At 45.4% G+C, this 18,218-nt stretch overlaps 1 protein-coding gene across 7 annotated transcripts in view; it reads right to left on the bottom strand.

Annotated features, from left to right (window-relative positions):
- The window catches only part of PNPLA7 (patatin like phospholipase domain containing 7), a 398,841-nt gene that overhangs the window by 363,167 nt on the left and 17,456 nt on the right, over positions 1–18,218 (bottom strand). For 6 of the 7 annotated variants that reach the window (XM_043530657.1, XM_043530656.1, XM_043530658.1 and 3 more), the window contains 4 exons: positions 14,558–14,632; positions 13,038–13,125; positions 10,319–10,401; positions 5,000–5,088 (listed from right to left, as the gene is read on the bottom strand). In XM_043530657.1, coding sequence (XP_043386592.1) covers positions 5,000–5,088; positions 10,319–10,401; positions 13,038–13,125; positions 14,558–14,632 — 335 coding nt within the window. The remainder of the gene's footprint in view (positions 1–4,999; positions 5,089–10,318; positions 10,402–13,037; positions 13,126–14,557; positions 14,633–18,218) is intronic. The other variant, XM_043530661.1, reaches the window with a different exon arrangement.

Raw genomic sequence — 18,218 nt, 5'->3', positions numbered from 1 at the left:
CAAGTTTGCAGATGACACTAAACTGGGAGGAGAGGTAGATACGCTGGAGGGTAGGGATAGGATACAGAGGGACCTAGACAAATTGGAGGATTGGGCCAAAAGAAATCTGATGAGGTTCAACAAGGATAAGTGCAGAGTCCTGCACTTAGGACGGAAGAATCCCATGCACCGCTACAGACTAGGGACCAAATGGCTTGGCAGCAGTTCTGCAGAAAAGGACCTAGGGGTTACAGTGGATGAGAAGCTGGATATGAGTCAACAGTGTGCCCTTGTTGCCAAGAAGGCCAATGGCATTTTGGGATGTATATTTAGGGGCATTGCCAGCAGATCGAGAGACGTGATCGTTCCCCTCTATTCAACATTGGTGAGGCCTCATCTGGAGTACTGTGTCCAGTTTTGGGCCCCACACTACAAGAAGGATGTGGAAAAATTGGAAAGAGTCCAGCGGAGGGCAACAAAAATGATTAGGGGACTAGAACACATGACTTATGAGGAGAGGCTGAGGGAACTGTAATTGTTTAGTCTGCGGAAGAGAAGAATGAGGGGGGATTTGATAGCTGCTTTCAACTACCTGAAAGGGGGTTCCAAGGAGGATGGATCTAGACTGTTCTCAGTGGTAGCTGATGACAGAACAAGGAGTAATGGTCTCAAGTTGCAGTGGGGGAGGTTTAGGTTGGATATTAGGAAAAAACTTTTTCACTAGGAGGGTGGTGAAACACTGGAATGCGTTACCCTGGGAGGTGGTGGAATCTCCTTCCTTAGATATTTTTAAGGTCAGGCTTGACAAAGCCCTGGCTGGGATGATTTAGTTGGGGATTGGTCCTGCTTGGAGCAGGGGGTTGGACTAGACGACCTCCTGAGTTCCCTTCCAACCCTGATATTCTATGATTCTATGATGAGGACTTGGGCATAGACTTCTCACAAAGTACGGGCCCCTGCAATGTGCACATCATGGTGCCAGTTGGGTAGGTTCATGGCGTGGAACGCCGATTCTGGGCCCGGGAAACAAGCACAGACTGGTGGGACCGCACAGTGTTGCGGGTCTGCGACGATTCCCAGTGGCTGCGAAACTTTCGCATGCGTAAGGGCACTTTCATGGAACTTTGTGACTTGCTTTCCCCTGCTCTGAAGCGCAAGAATACCAAGATAAGAGCAGCCCTCACAGTTCACAAGCAAGTGGCAATAGCCCTGTGGAAGCTTGCTATGCCAGACAGCTACCGGTCAGTCGGGATTCAATTTGGAGTGGGCAAATCTACTGTGCGGGCTGCTGTGATGCAAGTAGCCAATGCTATCACTGAGCTGCTGCTATCAAGGGTAGTGACTCTGGGAAATGTGCAGGTCATCGTGGATGGCTTTGCTGCAATGGGGATTCCCTAACTGTGGTGGGGCGATAGATGGAACCCATATCCCTGTCTTGGCACCGGAGCACCAAGGCAGTGAGTACATAAACCGAAAGGGGTACTTTTCAGTGGTGCTGCAAGCACTGGTGGATCACAAGGGACGTTTCACCAACATCAACTTGGGATGGCCGGGAAAGGTACATGACGCTCGCATCTTCAGGAACTCTGGTCTGTGTCAAAAGCTGCAGCAAGGGACTTACTTTCCAGACCAGAAAATAACCGTTGGGGATGTTGAAATGCCTATACTTATCCTTGGGGACCCAGCCTACCCCTTAATGCCCTGGCTCATGAAGCCATACACAGGCTCCCTGGACAGTAGTCTGGAGCTGTTCAGCTATAGGCTGAGCAAGTGCAGAATGGTGGTAGAATGTGCATTTGGACGTTTAAAAGTGCGCTGGCGCAGTTTACTGACTCGGTTAGACCGCAGCAAAACCAATATTCCCATTGTTATTATTGCTTGCTGTGCTCTCCACAATATCTGTGAGAGTAAGGAGGAGTCGTTTATGGCGGGGTGGAAGGTTGAGGCAAATCGCCTGGCCGCTGATTACGCGCAGCCAGACACCAGGGCAGTTAGAAGAATACAGGAGGGCGTGGTGCGCATCAGAGAAGCTTTGAAAACCAGTTTCAGGAATGGCCAGGCTACGGTGTGAAAGTTCTGTTTGTTTCTCCTTGATGGAAACGCCCCCCCCCTCCCCCAGTTTCACTCTAATTTCCAGTAAGCTAAGCACCCTCCCCTCCCCACTTCAATCACCGCTTGCAGAGGCAATAAAGTCATTGTTGTTTCACATTCATGCATTCTTTATTTATTCATCACACAAATAGGGGAATAACTGCCAAGGTAGCCCAGGAGGGGTGGTAGAGGAGGGAAGCAACGGGTGGGGTGGTGGTGGAGGAGGAAAGGACAAGGCCACACAGCACTTTAAAAGTTTAAAACTTTAAAACTTATTGAATGCCAGCCTTCTATTGCTTGGGCAGTCCTCTGGGGTGGAGTGGCTGGGTGGCCGGAGGCCCTCGCACCGCGTTCTTGGGCGTCTGGGTGAGGAGGCTATGGAACTTGGGGAGGAGGGCGGTTGGTTCCACAGGGGCTGTAGCGGCAATCTGTGCTCCTGCTGCCTTTCCTGCAGCTCAACCATATGCTGGAGCATATGAGTTTGATCCTCCAGCAGCCTGAGCATTGACTCCTGCCTTCTTTCAGCAAGCTGACGCCACTAACCATCTTCAGCCCGCCACCTCTCCTTGTGGTCATATTGTGTTTTCCTGCACTCTGAGATTGTCTGCCTCCACACATTTTGCTGTGCTCTGTCAGTGTGGGAGGACAGCATGAGTTCAGAGAACATTTCATCACAAGTGCATTTTTTTCACCTTCTAATCTTAGCTAGCTCCTGGGAAGCAGAAACATGCAGCTGGTGGAGGGAAAAAAAAGGGAGAGTGGTAGTTAGAAAGACACATTTTATAGAACAATGGGTAGACTCTTTCACGATAAACCTTGCTGTTAACATTACATAGCACATGTGCTTTCATTACAAGGTTGCATTTTGCCTCTTATTGAGGGTCTGCCGGTTTGGTGTGAGAGATCACTCACGCAGGGCCGTGCAGCAGATTTCCGCTTGCAGGCAGCCATGGTAAGCCACAGTCTTTTGGCTTCTTTAACCTTCATAACATGTGGGAATGGTTTCAAACAGCAGCGCCCTCATTTCCCCTACGAAATAGCCGTTGGGTTGACCATTTAAAAGGTGGGGCTGCGGTTTCTGGGTTCACGTGCAGCAGAAACCCAACTACACACACACACACACACACAATTCTCTGGGATAATGGCTTCCCCCTCCCCGCACCGCGTGGCTAACAGCGGGGCAGATTTCTGTTCAGCCACAGGCAAACAGCCCAGCAGGAACAGGCACCTCTGAGTGTCCGCTTACTAAAACCACCCTATTTCAACCAGGTGACCATGAATGATATCACTCTCCTGAGGAAAAAGAAAAGGAGTACTTGTGGCACCTTAGAGACTAACAAATTTATCTGAGCATAAGCTTTCGTGAGCTACAGCTCACTTCATCAGATGCATTCAGTGGACTCACGAAAGCTTATGCTCAAATAAATTTGTTAGGACTTGTGGCACCTTAGAGACTCCTTTTCTTTTTGCGGATACAGACTAACACGGCTGCTACTCTGAAAACTCTCCTGAGGGTAACACAGAGAGACAAAGAACGGATGTTGTTTGAATGCCAGCAAACACCGGGACTATATGCTGCAATGCTTTGTTCTGCAATGATTCCCAACTATGTGCTACTGGCCTGGCGTAGTAAAGTGTCCTACCATGGAGGAGGGAAATAAGGCTGCCCTCCCCAGAAACCTTTTGCAAAGGCTTTGGGAGTACATCCAGGAGAGCTTTATGGAGATGTCCCTGGAGGATTTCCGCTCCATCCCCAGACACATTAACAGACTTTTCCAGTAGCTGTACTGGCCGCGAATGCCAGGGCAAATTAATCATTAAACACGCTTGCTTTTAAACCATGTATAATATTTACAAAGGTACACTCACCAGAGGTCCCTTCTCTGCCTTCAGGGTCCGGGAGCCCACCTTGGGTGGGTTCGGAGGGTACTGGGTCCAGGTCCAGAGTGATAAACAGATCCTGACTGTTGGGGAAACCGGTTTCCCCGCTTCCTTGCTGTGAGCTACCTCCTCCTCCTCATCTTCCTCGGCCCCAAAACCCGCTTCCGTGTTGCCTCCCACTCCTTGGACGGAGTCAAAGCACAGGGTTGGGGTAGTGGTGGCTGCACCCCCTAGAATGGCATGCAGCTCATCATAGAAGTGGCATGTCTGGGGCTCGGAGTGACCGTTTGCCTCTCTGGTTTATTAGTAGGCTTGCCTGAGCTCCTTAATCTTCACGTGGCACTGCTGCGGGTCCCTGTTATAGCTTCTGTCCTTCATGCCACTGGAGATTTTTTCAAACTTTTTGGCATTTCATCTTTTCAAAAGGAGTTCTGCCAGCACGGAGTCATCTCCCCATACAGCGATCAGATCCCGTACCTCCCATTCAGTCCATGCTGGAGCTCTTCGGCGATTCTGGGATTGCATGGACTCCTGTGATGATGAGCTCTGCATGGTGACCTGCGCAGGTGAGCTTGCCACACAGGAAATGAGATTCAAAAGTTCACGGGCCTTTTCCTCTATACCTGGCCAGTGCATCTGAGTTGAAAGCGCTGTCCAGAGCGGTCACAACTGAGCACTCTGGGATAGCTCCCGGAGGCCAATACCATCGAATTGCGTCCACAGTACCCCAAATTCGACCCGGCAAGGCCGATTTCAGCGCTAATCCCCTTGTCGGGGGTGGAGTAAAGAAATCGATTTTAAGAGCCCTTTAAGTCGAAAAAAAGGGCTTCGTCGTGTGGACGGGTGCAGGGTTAAATCGAGATAACGCTGCTAAATTCGACCTAAACTCGTAGTGTAGACCAGGCCTAAGTTTACAAAACAAATAGGAGTCCTTCACCCCTACTACCACAGGAGCCAAACTAGAACTCCTACAATTTTTGCATAAAGTTAATTGCATCTATACACGACCACAGCAATGCACAGGACCTCCATTACCACGTAACTGTACCTCTTAGCCAAAGACAAAACCTTTGCTCTTTTCCGCATCCTTTGACGAGGCACCATGTTCCCAACCAGAGAGTTTGGGAGAGTTGTCACCTACAGGAAACAACAAAACAAAAATCTGTTTCAAGAAAATTCCAACAACCTCTAAAGGTCCTGATCCTGCAAAGTCACGCACATGTGTGGCACCATTGGAATCCATGTAAAGTTAAGTGCATATGTAAGGCTTTGCAGGATCAGGACCTACATGAGCGCTAGGGCAGTGTGCTACATCATGGCATTTTCTTTTTAGAGAGAAGTTTCACTGTACTTTTTAGTGAGCAATTAATATAATGGTGATGGGAGATACAGAAAAACCTCAGACAGAGTATTTCTGACCAAGAATTGCAAGCACCAGAAACATAGAAGTAATCTTTTAAAGTGTAAGTATTAGTCTGGCAATCACTAATGCTGATGCACTGAGGCCTGATACACTTAATCAATGCCAAGAACGGACTTATACATTTTAGTGAAATATATAAATGAGGACACGGGTCCTAACACTTAAATAGCACAATAAATGCAGTAACTGGAGTGCCACTTAGTGGAGGAATGAAAACATTGCAAGATCAAGAAAACTTCCTAATTTTTAATTTTTTTTAAATATCCCGTTTATCCCTCAGGAAATTCAATTCCATTATATGCTTCTGTAATGAGAATTTTCAGACTCTGTCTCATCTCTTGCATCAACAGACAAGTGGGTCTCTTGGCCATCAATATCTCCAAGCATCATAAAATCAGAAACTCAGCAATTTAACTTTACCAGAAGTATAGCAGACAGAAACTAGTATCTTTCACTTGCTTTATACCTTCAGACAAAGAATAAAAATAAACACAGGTCTAAATTCCCAGAAGAAAAAGAAAAGGTGATTTTATCATATGAATACAAAATGCCTTCAAATATGAGCATCTCAATGAAAGGGTTGGAAGGGTTTTTTTGCCTTCTTTTTTTAAAAACATAGGCAAAACAACACATTTTCCCCAGATTCCTGCCCAGAAATGACTGAATACCCAGCATCCAAAACTTCAGCCCAAACAACGAAAGTATGGTAAAATTAAAAGCAACTGCAAAACCAGATCTTACAATGGGAAGTGTTAGTCAGACAGCACTACCAGACCACCCATCATATATTTATTTTTTACAAACAGTTATTCCTACTGTATTTAGTCGGATTGTTTCTTCATAGCTTCCATGTCCCCTTGCATGGAGTTATATGGACATTAAGCTTTCTCTTGCCTGTTGAAGACCACACAATTAAGCTAAATGTAAGCCAAAAATGGAAAAAACTGAACTGCATTCTTTACTAAGAGAGGAAACTGTTTCTTCAAAATCAAGATGTCCTCTTTACATACATTTGTCAATAGGAAACAATACGACATTCGCTCCATCCCAGTGTAGGGGAAGAAAAAAGAAAACAAAACCACCACACGTTCTAGAGAAAGAGTGGCTGGTTTGAAGAAATCAACAGAAGAACAAAATTGGAATCAAAGTGCATTTAGAAAGACTGAACTCAGAATGAACACCTATATTTGCCAAATTGGCTAAGGATGTCCTTTCAGGAATGGAATGAGGCTTAGAAACCTGGACTGTCCCTATGAACAAAGCAAGAAATTGCTCCAGACTCTTGAGAAGTCCTGCATGGTGAGACAGCAAGAACTGGCATTTGCAACAAACAATACTGCAAAGATCAAGAGAGGCATGTCATGGCAGACAGGCATTTCACCAGAAACAGAACAACCGCCAAAGACAGGCAGCTAAGCAGCTCTAAGGCAAATCCTGGCAAAGTGTCTCAAAATGGCAAAGTCTATGGAAACATCACTGATGCAGAAAACACACAAAGATGTTAAGTACAGCTTAACAAGAACTTAATTCAAGAGTGGATTTACCCCAGAGCCTGTCAGAGTAATAAGTTGGATGTTGCTGCTACTGAAAACTTCCGTATGAAAACGGGCAATTTGTTTGCAAATATAACAGGAGTCATTTAATAACAAGTGCTACCATTCTGCCTGAAAATCAGTTCCACTATTATCTTGTTTTCCTCATTCACATGTTTTTTTTATTTTTAAATTCTTTTGTGATGGAAGTGCTCATGTTTGATCTGTGTGTGAAAAGTCTGAGGACAATCCAGTCAGCCATTTTTGAATTTGGTATGGTTGAATGCACATTCTGAACGTGGTGTAAAACCTTACAGTCATAATTTTACCCATACAGGAAACAGGTGAATTTTTAAACTTGAAATATGGCATGCAGACTCAAAGAGTCACTGAAGAGTCCATTCACAATTCAGCTTGAATAAAGTCTGTCTGGAACTTAAGATTCAGGAACTTTTGAAAATTGCAGAGTGGGCATGAGCAGTAGAAATCAGCACCAAGCCTGAGCATTTGCCTATCTAGAGATGCACTGCACACTGCACACACATGCTGTTTGCCCAGACACACACACTTTTCAATTGATTGTTAACTGTCTTTTCATTCTGGGTTTGTTCAGCACCTACCATAACGGGGTCCTGGTCCATGAGTGGGGCACCCAGGCACTATCGTAATATAAATAATAAATAGGTAACATGGAACCTCTAGCCTCCTCGTCAGGTGTCCAGACACTTATTCTCTCCCCCATATACAGACTTTCTGGATACAGGATCATTAGATAGCACAGTTAAAAGAAGAAGTCAGAACTCCAAGATTCCTACAATAATGGGATCTCAGCCACAATGCCCATATGTCACATTTTCTATTCCTTGTTAAATGGCTATTGCAATATATTATCCATTACGTCATTACATGAAAAACCATAATACACACACCTATAAGAAAGCCTGTGTAATGCATCTGTTAGAATCTTAATTTCTGCATTTCCTGATTTATCTTACACCTCATGCACTGATTACATAGTCCTAGAGATAAAACAATCACGGAACCCCACAATGCCATTTTTACCAAGCCGGTATTCAGATTAGAACTAAAAAATAAAGCACACATTACCTGGAAAAATAAGATAGCAAGAGTCTCTGCCATCACTTACACATAAAGGGTAGGGAGCTGTTATAGGTGTTAATGAGGATTACTGGATTAAACAGACATCAAGAATAAACCATCACACCAAGGTCTTAGCAGTTTTTTTCATATGAAGGATGAAGTAATTTTAATTATCTTATTTCCAAATATAACAGTACGTGTAAGTTTCAAGTTAAAATGCATGCCCCATTAAGGAGCTTGAATGTTAAGGACAATACAAAAGTTTATTTATTCATTTTTTTGATAAGTGTAAAAGTATTTTAAATACAAATCTCCATTTACCTTACTAAAGTTTCAAATTAATTCACAACTAGTTTTCTGTCTCTGTTTTAAGAAGCTTAAAATAAAAGACCACAAACACAGAGAGAACCCTAAAAATAGAAACAAGGATGGAGTATTTTTCAAAGAAACTGAATTGTTCATTTTAAACTCTCTCTCTCTACCTCAGCATTTAACAACATATACATTAGTTTTAAAAAATAAACTTCACACACAGATTGATCTCAGGAGGTCACCAAGTCATACACTTGAAATGGATTTTAAAATGTAGGGACAGAAAGGGGGTCTTTGGATAGTTTAGGAACTATTAGTGAAGTTTTATACTTATACATGCTAAGACCTGGGCAATCATGTCTCATCTCTCAGGTTATAAAACTGGTAACTACAGAACCATAGAATATCAGGGTTGGAAGGGACCTCAGGAGGTCATCTAGTCCAACCCCCTGCTCAAAGCAGGTCCAATCCCCACCTAAATCATCCCAGCCAGGGCTTTGTCAAGCCTGACCTTAAAAACTCCAAAGGAAGGAGATTCCACCACCTTCCTAGTTAACACATTCCAGTGTTTCACCACCCTCCCAGTGAAAAAGTTTTTCCTAATATCCAACCTAAATCTCCCCCACTGCAACTTGAGACCAGTACTCCTCGTTCTGTCATCTACTACCACTGAGAACAGTCTAGATCCATCCTCCTTGGAACCCCCTTTCAGGTAGTTGAAAGCACCTATCAAATCCCCTCTCATTCTTCCCTTCCGCAGACTAAACAATCCCAGTTCCCTCAGCCTCTCCTCATAAATCATGTGCTCCAGCCCCCTAATCATTTTTGTTGCCCTTCGCTGGACTCCCTCCAATTTTTCCACATCCTTCTTGTAGGGTGGGGCCCAAAACTGGACACAGTAATCCAGATGAGGCCTCACCAATGTCGAATAGAGGGGAACGATCACATCCCTCCATCTGCTGGCAACGCTCCTACTTATACAGCCCAAAATGCCGTTGGCCTTCTTGGCAACAAGAGCACACTGTTGACTCTCATCCAGCTCCTCATCCATTGTAACCCCGAGGTCCTTTTCTGCAGAACTGCTGCCTAGCCATTTGGTCCCTGGTCTGTAGGGGTGCATGGGATTCTTCTGTCCTAAGTGCAGGACTCTGCACTTGTCCTTGTTGAACCTCATCAGATTTCCTTTGGCCCAATCCTCTAATTTGTCTAGGGCCCTCTGTATCCTATCCCTACTCTCCAGCATATCTACCACTTCTCCCAGTTTAGTATCATCTACAAACTTGCTGAGGGTGCAATCCACACCATCCTTCAGATCATTAATGAAGATATTGAACAAAACTGGCCCCAGGACTGACCCTTGTGGCACTCCACTTGATACCGACTGCCAAGTAGACATGAAGCGACTGATCGCTACCCTTTGAACCGATGATCTAGCCAGCTTTCTATCTACCTTACAGTCCGTTCATCCAGCCCATACTTCTTTAACTTGCAGGCAAGAATACTGTGGGAAACCATATCAAAAGCCCTTTGCTAAAGTCAAGGAATAACACGTCCACTGCTTTCCCCTCATCGACAGAGCCAGTTATCTCATCATAGAAGGCAATTAGGTGAAAAGGTGAAAGGCATGACTTGCCCTTGGTGAATCCATGCTGACTGTTCCTTACAGCTATGGAGATAACCATAAGAGTTAGGAAGGAATCTTTCCCTTCCACACACAGCCCTGCAAAACTAGACAAGTGCATTCTTTCCAACGGGAAAGAGGAACTTGCTCTGAAACATCAGGCATTACCCACTACCTGTTAACAGGATACTGACTACAAAACGTATGATCCAGGATGACCAACCCAACGTATTAGAGACTTCTCGTCTGAAAAAATGCAGTGGGGCTGGGGCTAATAACCATGGTAAGCAGGTCAGGCATCTGGGAGTTCACATTTATCTTCCTGGATTTTAATCTTTATATTCCACCCTCCCTTCCCTCTCCATTAGATGTACTTACCTTTCTCATGATCTTCCGCCCATAGAACATGACTTTGTCTCTCTTGCGAAATCTGTACTGAGGCACTTGTGGCTGAGGTTGTCCTGAAACACAAAAGAATCATCAAATAACTCTGAAGATAGTTTGTAACAAGGGGAAAGAGGAGCATGCAGGTGCATTGACCTTGCTCACTAGTTGGAATCCAACTTACATTATTAACAGAAATTCATGTGAAACTCAACTTCTTCCTGTTGGAGACTAGGCCAAAAACCCACTCCTTTTTGTCAGTACAATTTCAAATGAATGACAAGAAAGAAACCTATTCTGTCCAAACACTCTTTTTGGATGATGAGCTACCTGTGTTCAAGTTGTCAGTGGACTGATTTAACCCTGTGTTACTTTTGCCTCACAATGTAGTTGATTATGGGATGCATTCCAAGGAACCTTGATTGTAGGTATCATGGGGTCAAAAACTGCTATGGAGATAGCAAAAATACAAATGGTAGGGAAGTCAGAGTGTGAGGCTTCTCCTAGTCAGTCCTGGAAGCAACACTGACCAAAGGGAGCCAAATTCAAGTGCTTATTTCCCAGAAGAGAAGGTCATCATAACACTTAGTGAGGAGAGGAACAGAAAATAAGGACAGTCCCAGAAGTCTCTTCTCACCATCCCCTCCCCAGAGAGGTAGAGCTCTGAACACATTAGGATTTCTAAGTATTACTCCCTGAAGGATATGTTTCACTCATACTTTTCAAGCAGCTTTAAAGTCATAGGTGCAGAATCTCTACAGTGCTGAACAACTGCCAGTCATGCCACCTGCGGCAGGTGATTTTAGGAACCATTCCCATTTCCAAAGCTCCTCTTTATCTAGAGCAGGCCCTGCTCTCACAGGGTCTGTGAGAAAGATGCTTACTGCAGTTATGCTCTCAGAGTTCTTTAGCAGACTATGGTTAGATCCTAGAGAAAGAAAGCTCTCAGCTATGGCAGATCAATGCTGGTCACCAGAGGTGCCGACTTCCTAATGTGCCAGGGGGTACTCCCCCTCAGATCTACCCCAGGCCCCACCTCACCCCTTGCTGCAAGGCCCCACCCTGCCTCTTCCCACCCCAACTCCGCCCCCGAGCACACTCTACCCTCACTCCGCCCCCTGTCCCCCCAGCTCCTCCTGCACGCCACTGAACAGCTGATCACCAGCGGGCGGAAGGTGCTGAGCGGGGGGGAGGGGAGAAGAGTGCTGATCAGCCAGGCCACCGGCAGGCGAAAAGCGCTGGGGGAGGGGAAGGACCTGATCGGGGGTGGGGGGTGTTGCCATTGGGTGCTGATCATGCACCATTTTTTTTCCGTGGGTCTGGAGCACCCATGGAGTTGACGCCTATGTTGGTTACATGGCTACTACTGAAGCATAAGGATGTGCAATGACAGTTGCCTATCCATAACAACATGCAGCCCAGAAGGAGATGCAGGAAAATAAAACAGCTGAAGTTCACTGAAGGGAAATTCAAATTTCCCATGTAGCCCCTGAACCATCAAGCCCAAAAATCATTCCCAGCTCTGCCTTATTTTCAAACAGTGAAAAACACTCACCTAAAGTCAGCAACATTGCATGAGATGTTAAAGATTTGTCCAGTTCACATTCACCCTCGTGATCGAGGTGATAAAAGGCTTGCTTTTTGTTTTTAATACTCTTGAAAAAACATTTGTGATACTTTGAGAAGCTCTGATGAGCTCAGACAGCTCTTGGGAGCGGGAGTTGCACAGTAGAGAAATCGAAAAGAGGAGTTAAAGAGACCAAGGGCTGTCAGCACTGCCTGACAGTGGAACTACAGAACAGCAGTAATCTATGGTGTTTTTCTGCTTTTCCCTTTGATAGAGGCACCCCTCACTTGTGCAATAAAATTTATTAAATGCACTAAGTTTCAACACAAAGCAGGGAGAGCAGAGAAGGGAAATGCACTGCAAAGTTCAGGAACATTTACCAGTTGAGAAGGAAAATGAGTTCTAGATCTGTCAAGAGAGAGAAGGGCTAAGAATCCAGCCAGCAGACTTTCTCTGGAGCCTGACAACAGCCCCCAAGTTGACCCAAGAACCATACTAAGGGCCCTCCTAGCAGCCACCAGGGATACTGCCTCCATAGTACTTCCAGCCCCTGATGGCCATGGAGACATGATGTCTAGAATTTGGACTCTGATCCACCACATGTTGTTTCATTTATGCCATTTCTGCTCCGACAGGCCAGGCCAAACAACAGACAGCTGAAGAAGGAACTTAACATGTCTCCAATACACAAGGAGCAGTTGTTATAAATTTAATTTTTTAAAAGGCCATGAAGGGCCTTTCACCTCTCCCCCAAAGATTTGGGCTCCTTCTATAGCTGTGCACTGGATCCATCAGTTGTCCCTCACAGGGATGCCCCCAATTTTCACCTCTGTCCCACTCAACCTCAGTGACATCTCCTGATTACACCAAGTTATTTACATATTGATTGTGATGCCATGGAGTTTATTATATGCTAAAGAAACTAAACCCATCTAATTTTAAGCTTCCTGAACACTGCAGACACTTGGACAGTTAACACAATCAGCAATGCAACAAAACTTCTGTGTCCTTTTAAGGCTATTTTCCTGCTTGAATCATTACCTCCAGAACAAGCACTGGCTCCATCACATTAAGGAAATATTAGGGTAAAGGAATTCCACTGAGAAGATTCTGTTTTAAAGCATGTGTAGCAAGTTGAGTACTTACTAGATTGCTTCACCTTTCTGTAAACGACAAACACAAAAATCCCTATAAGGGGCAATGCCACTGCAGCTCCAATTACTATTCCAGTTAGCTGTGGGGAGAGGTTAGGAAAAAGAGTGAATAATTAAAATATTCCTTAAAATTTTGCTAAATCCTACAGCAAACACTCAGCAAGGTGTGAATGTGGAATTCAGGGCATGTTCAGAAATCCTCATTTTGAAAAAAAGGAAAAAAAAAAAAAGTGACCCAACTGTGATATAACTAAGTACTGCAACATTTAAACAATTTCACAGTCTCCCTCCCACACACATACTCCTGGGATCCTCTGTTTCTATTTGAAGGACCTATGAGTTGAATAAATAGGTAGCACATGGGGTGAAAACTCCACTTCATGTATTGCAGTAATGTGAGATCACATAACCCACTCAAGCTCTGACTTACTCCTGGGGGAATTCTGCGCCACTGCACATGTGCAGAATTCAGGTACCCCACAGATTTTTTTTTCTCCACAGAAAATACATTCTGTCAGAGAGGCACTGCAGTTGCATCTTTCACTCAACAGGGGCTGCTGTGGCACCAAAACAGAGGGTAGCAAGCTCACTGTAGCAGCCAGCAGCCGAGAGGGAGAGAGCAGAGGCTGGTTTTCTCATAGCGATGTGGCTGTGAGGTCAGGTGAGGAAGATGCGATACTGGGGGGGACAGACAGAGCAGGGCATACGGGGCTGTTGCGGGGGACAGACTAGAGCAGAGGCTAAACGAGAGAAGGGCTGCAGGGAAACCGGGGGTGGGGGTGTGCAGGGTCAAATGGGGACCAGGGGTGGGGGTGCATGGGAAGGAAAGTGCAGGGACACATGGGGACAGTGGTGGAACTGTGGTTGAGTGGCAGTGCAGGGACACATGGGACAGGGGCAGATGTGCCTGACTGAATGGGAGAGGCTAGTGGACAGCCAGGGTCAGCATGGGGGAGGTTCCCCAACTCCCTAAAAATCTCTCTCCCCAAAAAAACCCTGTTTCATACTTCTCCCACCCATACCCACCAACCATTCAGGTTCTGTCCCAGGCTGCTTCTGAGCAATTACTTCCCTCTCCCTCAGCTCCTCCATTACCCACAACTCCCCCAAGCCTTTGCACTGCTTCTGAGGGGTGCAGGAGATACATTTCTAAATTGTCGTTTAAATGAATTATTACTCAAAGTTCTGTATTAATATTCCCAGTAAGGAATCTATTTGTCAAAAACATTTCCTGAATCTTTTTTTCCTTGTCTGTACTGTTACAGACATAGTTCTTGACAAGTATTTTGAAGTAAATTACCAAAATAACTGAAACCAGCGTGATTATATTGTGTTATTTTGACAAATAAAATACATAGAATTTTAAAGAATTTTAAGATATTGTGCACAGAATTTTCTATTTTTGGCACAGAATTCCCCCAGGAGTACTGACTGTACCTGAGAAGTAACACACAGGAGGCTATTTATACCCACATTTTATCTTGCATCCAATCAATGAAAATAGTATATTACCATAGTAGTCTGCATTCTGTCTTCTACGAACTGAAGAACTCGTGTTCGTAGATCTATGCCCACTGGGAATCCAGCCTAAAGCCAGAACAGAAAGGGAACAATTAAGGAAAAAGCTTGCAAAAACTGAAGATTCTTTAAAAGACTATATGTACACATAGCAAGAAATCTCAGTAACAGTTACTCTACATCTGGTCTCATGCATCCAAAGTAATTTTCTTACATTTATATAGTGTCTTCCTTTCAACCACATAGTAAGGCACTTTAGGATCTAACAGATTGTGTGAAGTATAGGATCTGATCCTGTGATTCCTTATTATTAAATTTCTACTTATAACAAGTATTTTAAAACCATTTGTTTGAGGATCCAGGCGCCTTTCATATAAATGTCACATACATACAGCCACAAAAGAAATAACTCAAGAGCTTCCCTAACCTTAAAACAACCAGTGATAAAAATCAAACACTGTCATCCACAAATACCAGCCCTTATGTTCCTCCCTCCCCAAAGACCTAGGCTATTTCAGTCCTGGGTGGCGAAGGAGTGTGACTCAGGGGCCTCTTGATGCCAATTGGCAGAGGGCACATACTTAATACTTCACTAAAGGCGGCATGTAAGGTCTCTACTAATGGTCACCATAATCATTGCAAAATGTATGCAAGGATAATATTTAAGAAGTTATGTATCTATACTAAAAATTATGTTCTTAAGGTAAGGCAGATGAAGGTGACGTGCCTCGGACAGGTTCCTTTCAGGCAGGACGTAACAGATGCTTAAACCTCCCCGTCTGGTCATATCTGTACTGTTCGCTCCATAATGGAAGCCTATTTGCATACTGAGCCAGATATCGATTAAGAGATGGAAAAATCTACAAGAAAGGAGTTTACAGGGGGAAAAAGAACAAACAGGAGAATGTCCTGCTTATGAACAAGGACAATGGTTTCCTCTGAGATGTCTGTGTGTACAGACAGACACCCTGGATCTTTCACAGAGGAGGCAACCTGACAGCGTAACTTATCTTTAAGGGCGTGTGGTAGCAAGATGCCTCAGAACCCTGGGTACCCCCAAGAAGCATCACAAGGAATAAGTTCCAAAGTCAAGGGCCCTCAAAGAGAATGCCTTGTCAGCATCTCCTTTTCTTTTAAACCAAGGGGACTTCAATTCAGGCACCTTCACTAACCACAGCTGTGGCCCAGGAGAGGAGAAATGCAAGGCCCTATAAGCAGGAACCAAGCCATTTAGGGGTTTATAGTTGACAGCAAACACCTTAAACTCCACTCCAAAACCAACAGGCGACATGCAGAGTCATGGATGTCATGTGCTCCCAGCAAGATATGCTCCTTAATAAGCACCAACTTCAGTATCCAGATCAGTTTAAGGCACATCTGTATGTAAAGGGCAGTACAGTGCAGTAATCGAATCTTAACATGGCAGAAGCTCAGGTAGACTTCCCCACATCCAAAACACACAGTAGCAAGATCTGGGACAGATATAGATGAAGAAGTGTTTTCCTGGCAACTCATAGAATATCAGGGTTGGAAGGGACCTCAGGAGGTCATCTAGTCCAACCCCCTGCTCAAAGCAGGACCAATCCCCAACTAAATCATCCCAGCCAGGGCTTTGTCAAACCTGACCTTAAAAATATCTAAGGAAGGAGATTCCACCACCTCCCAGGGTAACGTATTCCAGCGTTTCACCATCCTCTTAGTGAAAAAGTTTTTCTAATATCCAACCTAAATCTCCCCCACTGCAACTTGAGACCATTACTCCTTGTTCTGTCATCTGCTACCACTGAGAACAGTCTAGAGCCATCCTCTTTGGATCCCCCTTTCAGGTAGTTGAAAGCACCGATCAAATCCCCCCTCATTCTTCTCTTCTGCAGACTAAACAATCCCAGTTCCCTCAGCCTCTCCTCATAAATCATGTGTTCCAGACCCCTAATCATTTTTGTTGCCCTCTGCTGGACTCCCTCCAATTTTTCCACATCCTTCTTGTAGTGTGGGGCCCAAAACTGGACATAGTACTCCAGATGAGGCCTCACCAATGTTGAATAGAGAGGAACGATCACGTCCCTCCACCTGCAGGCAATGCCCCCTACATATACATCCCAAAATGCCATTGGCCTTCTTGGCAACAAGGGCACACTGTTGACTCATATTCAGCTTCTCATCCACTGTAACCCCTAGGTCCTTTTCTGCAGAACTGCTGCCGAGCCATTCGGTCCCTAGTCTGTAGCAGTGCATGGGATTCTTCCGTCCTAAGTGCAGGACTCGGCACTTGTCCTTGTTGAACCTCATCAGATTTCTTTTGGCCCAATCCTCTAATTTGTCTAGGGCCCTCTGTATCCTATCCGTACCCTCCAGCGTATCTAACACTCCTCCCAGTTTAGTGTCATCTGCAAACTCGCTGAGGGTGCAATCCACACCATCCTCTAGATCATTTATGAAGATATTGAACAAAACTGGCCCGAGGACCGACCCTTGCGGCACTCCACTTGATACCGGCTGCCAACTAGACACGGAGCCATTGATCACTACCCGTTGAGCCCGACAATCTAGCCAACTTTCTGTCCACCTTATAGTCCATTCATCCAGCCCACACTTCTTTAACTTGCTGGCAAGAATACTGTGGGAGACCATGTCAAAAACTTTGCTAAAGTCAAGGAACTGTTGCTCTATGTTTGATTAACAGCAGCTGGTGATCAAACAATATCCTGAGATGGCAGACTCTAGTAACTAACAGCACAATTGACACTCCGGCTATAGTCAATAGGAGATCTGGGTACACATGGACTCTGGGATCAAACCCTGTACAAACAGAAGTCCTTTTGCCTACTACTGAAATACAGGCACCTCTGGGGTGAACAGGTTTCAGTTAGGGTCAGATAATTGTTAGCATGCTCCAGGAGAGGCAGGATAAGTTACTATTTTGTAGGGATCACCAATCCAACTCCAGCTATGAGCCCACTCTCTAGGGGGCCTCCTCAGGAGATAAGAACGCTGTTCCATGTCCCTAGCCCAGCTGCAGCCTTACTAGGTACTGAGCTCACATAGTATACCTCTACGCCAGTGGTCCCCAAACTGTGGGGTGTGCCCTGTCCATCGGGGCGCAGTGGGGCCCAGGACAGCCCTCATGGGAGGGTGTGGAGGGAGCATCATCCAGGCCTGGTCTGCCCCCAGCTCTGCTCCAGCTGTGACCCCAGCTCCGCCCCCAGTCCCTGGCTGCTGCCCTGCCTCTGCTCCCAGCCATAGTTTGGTTGTCAGCCCCTGCTCTCTGCCACAACTCTGCTCTCAGACACCGGGGCGGGGGCAGACAGAACACATTCCATTATTGGTAGGGGGAGGCACAAGAGGAAAAGTTTGGGCACTGCTGATCTACACAGCCAGCAGCAGTGAGCCTCTGAGCCCAGTCAACAGACTTGGGCTTGTGGGGCTCACACTACAAACAACAGTGCGGACAGTGCTTTTAAGCTGCAGCTCAGGCTGGAGCTTGGTCTCTGAATCCCACCTGTATCCCCAGGCTTCAGAGCCCAAGCTGCGACTTCTACACAGCTATTATTAGCATGGTAGTGCAAGCCCCAAAAGCCCAAGTCTGTCAACCCAGATTCAGAGGCTTGTTGCAGCAGGCTGTGTAGATGTACATAATTACACTCGTGCAACTTTA

Source organism: Chelonia mydas, chromosome 16, assembly GCF_015237465.2.
Source record: "Chelonia mydas isolate rCheMyd1 chromosome 16, rCheMyd1.pri.v2, whole genome shotgun sequence".
Lineage (NCBI taxonomy): Eukaryota > Metazoa > Chordata > Testudines > Cheloniidae > Chelonia > Chelonia mydas.
The sequence above is the reverse complement of the archived record's forward strand: the minus strand, read 5'-3'. Positions and strand labels throughout refer to the sequence as shown.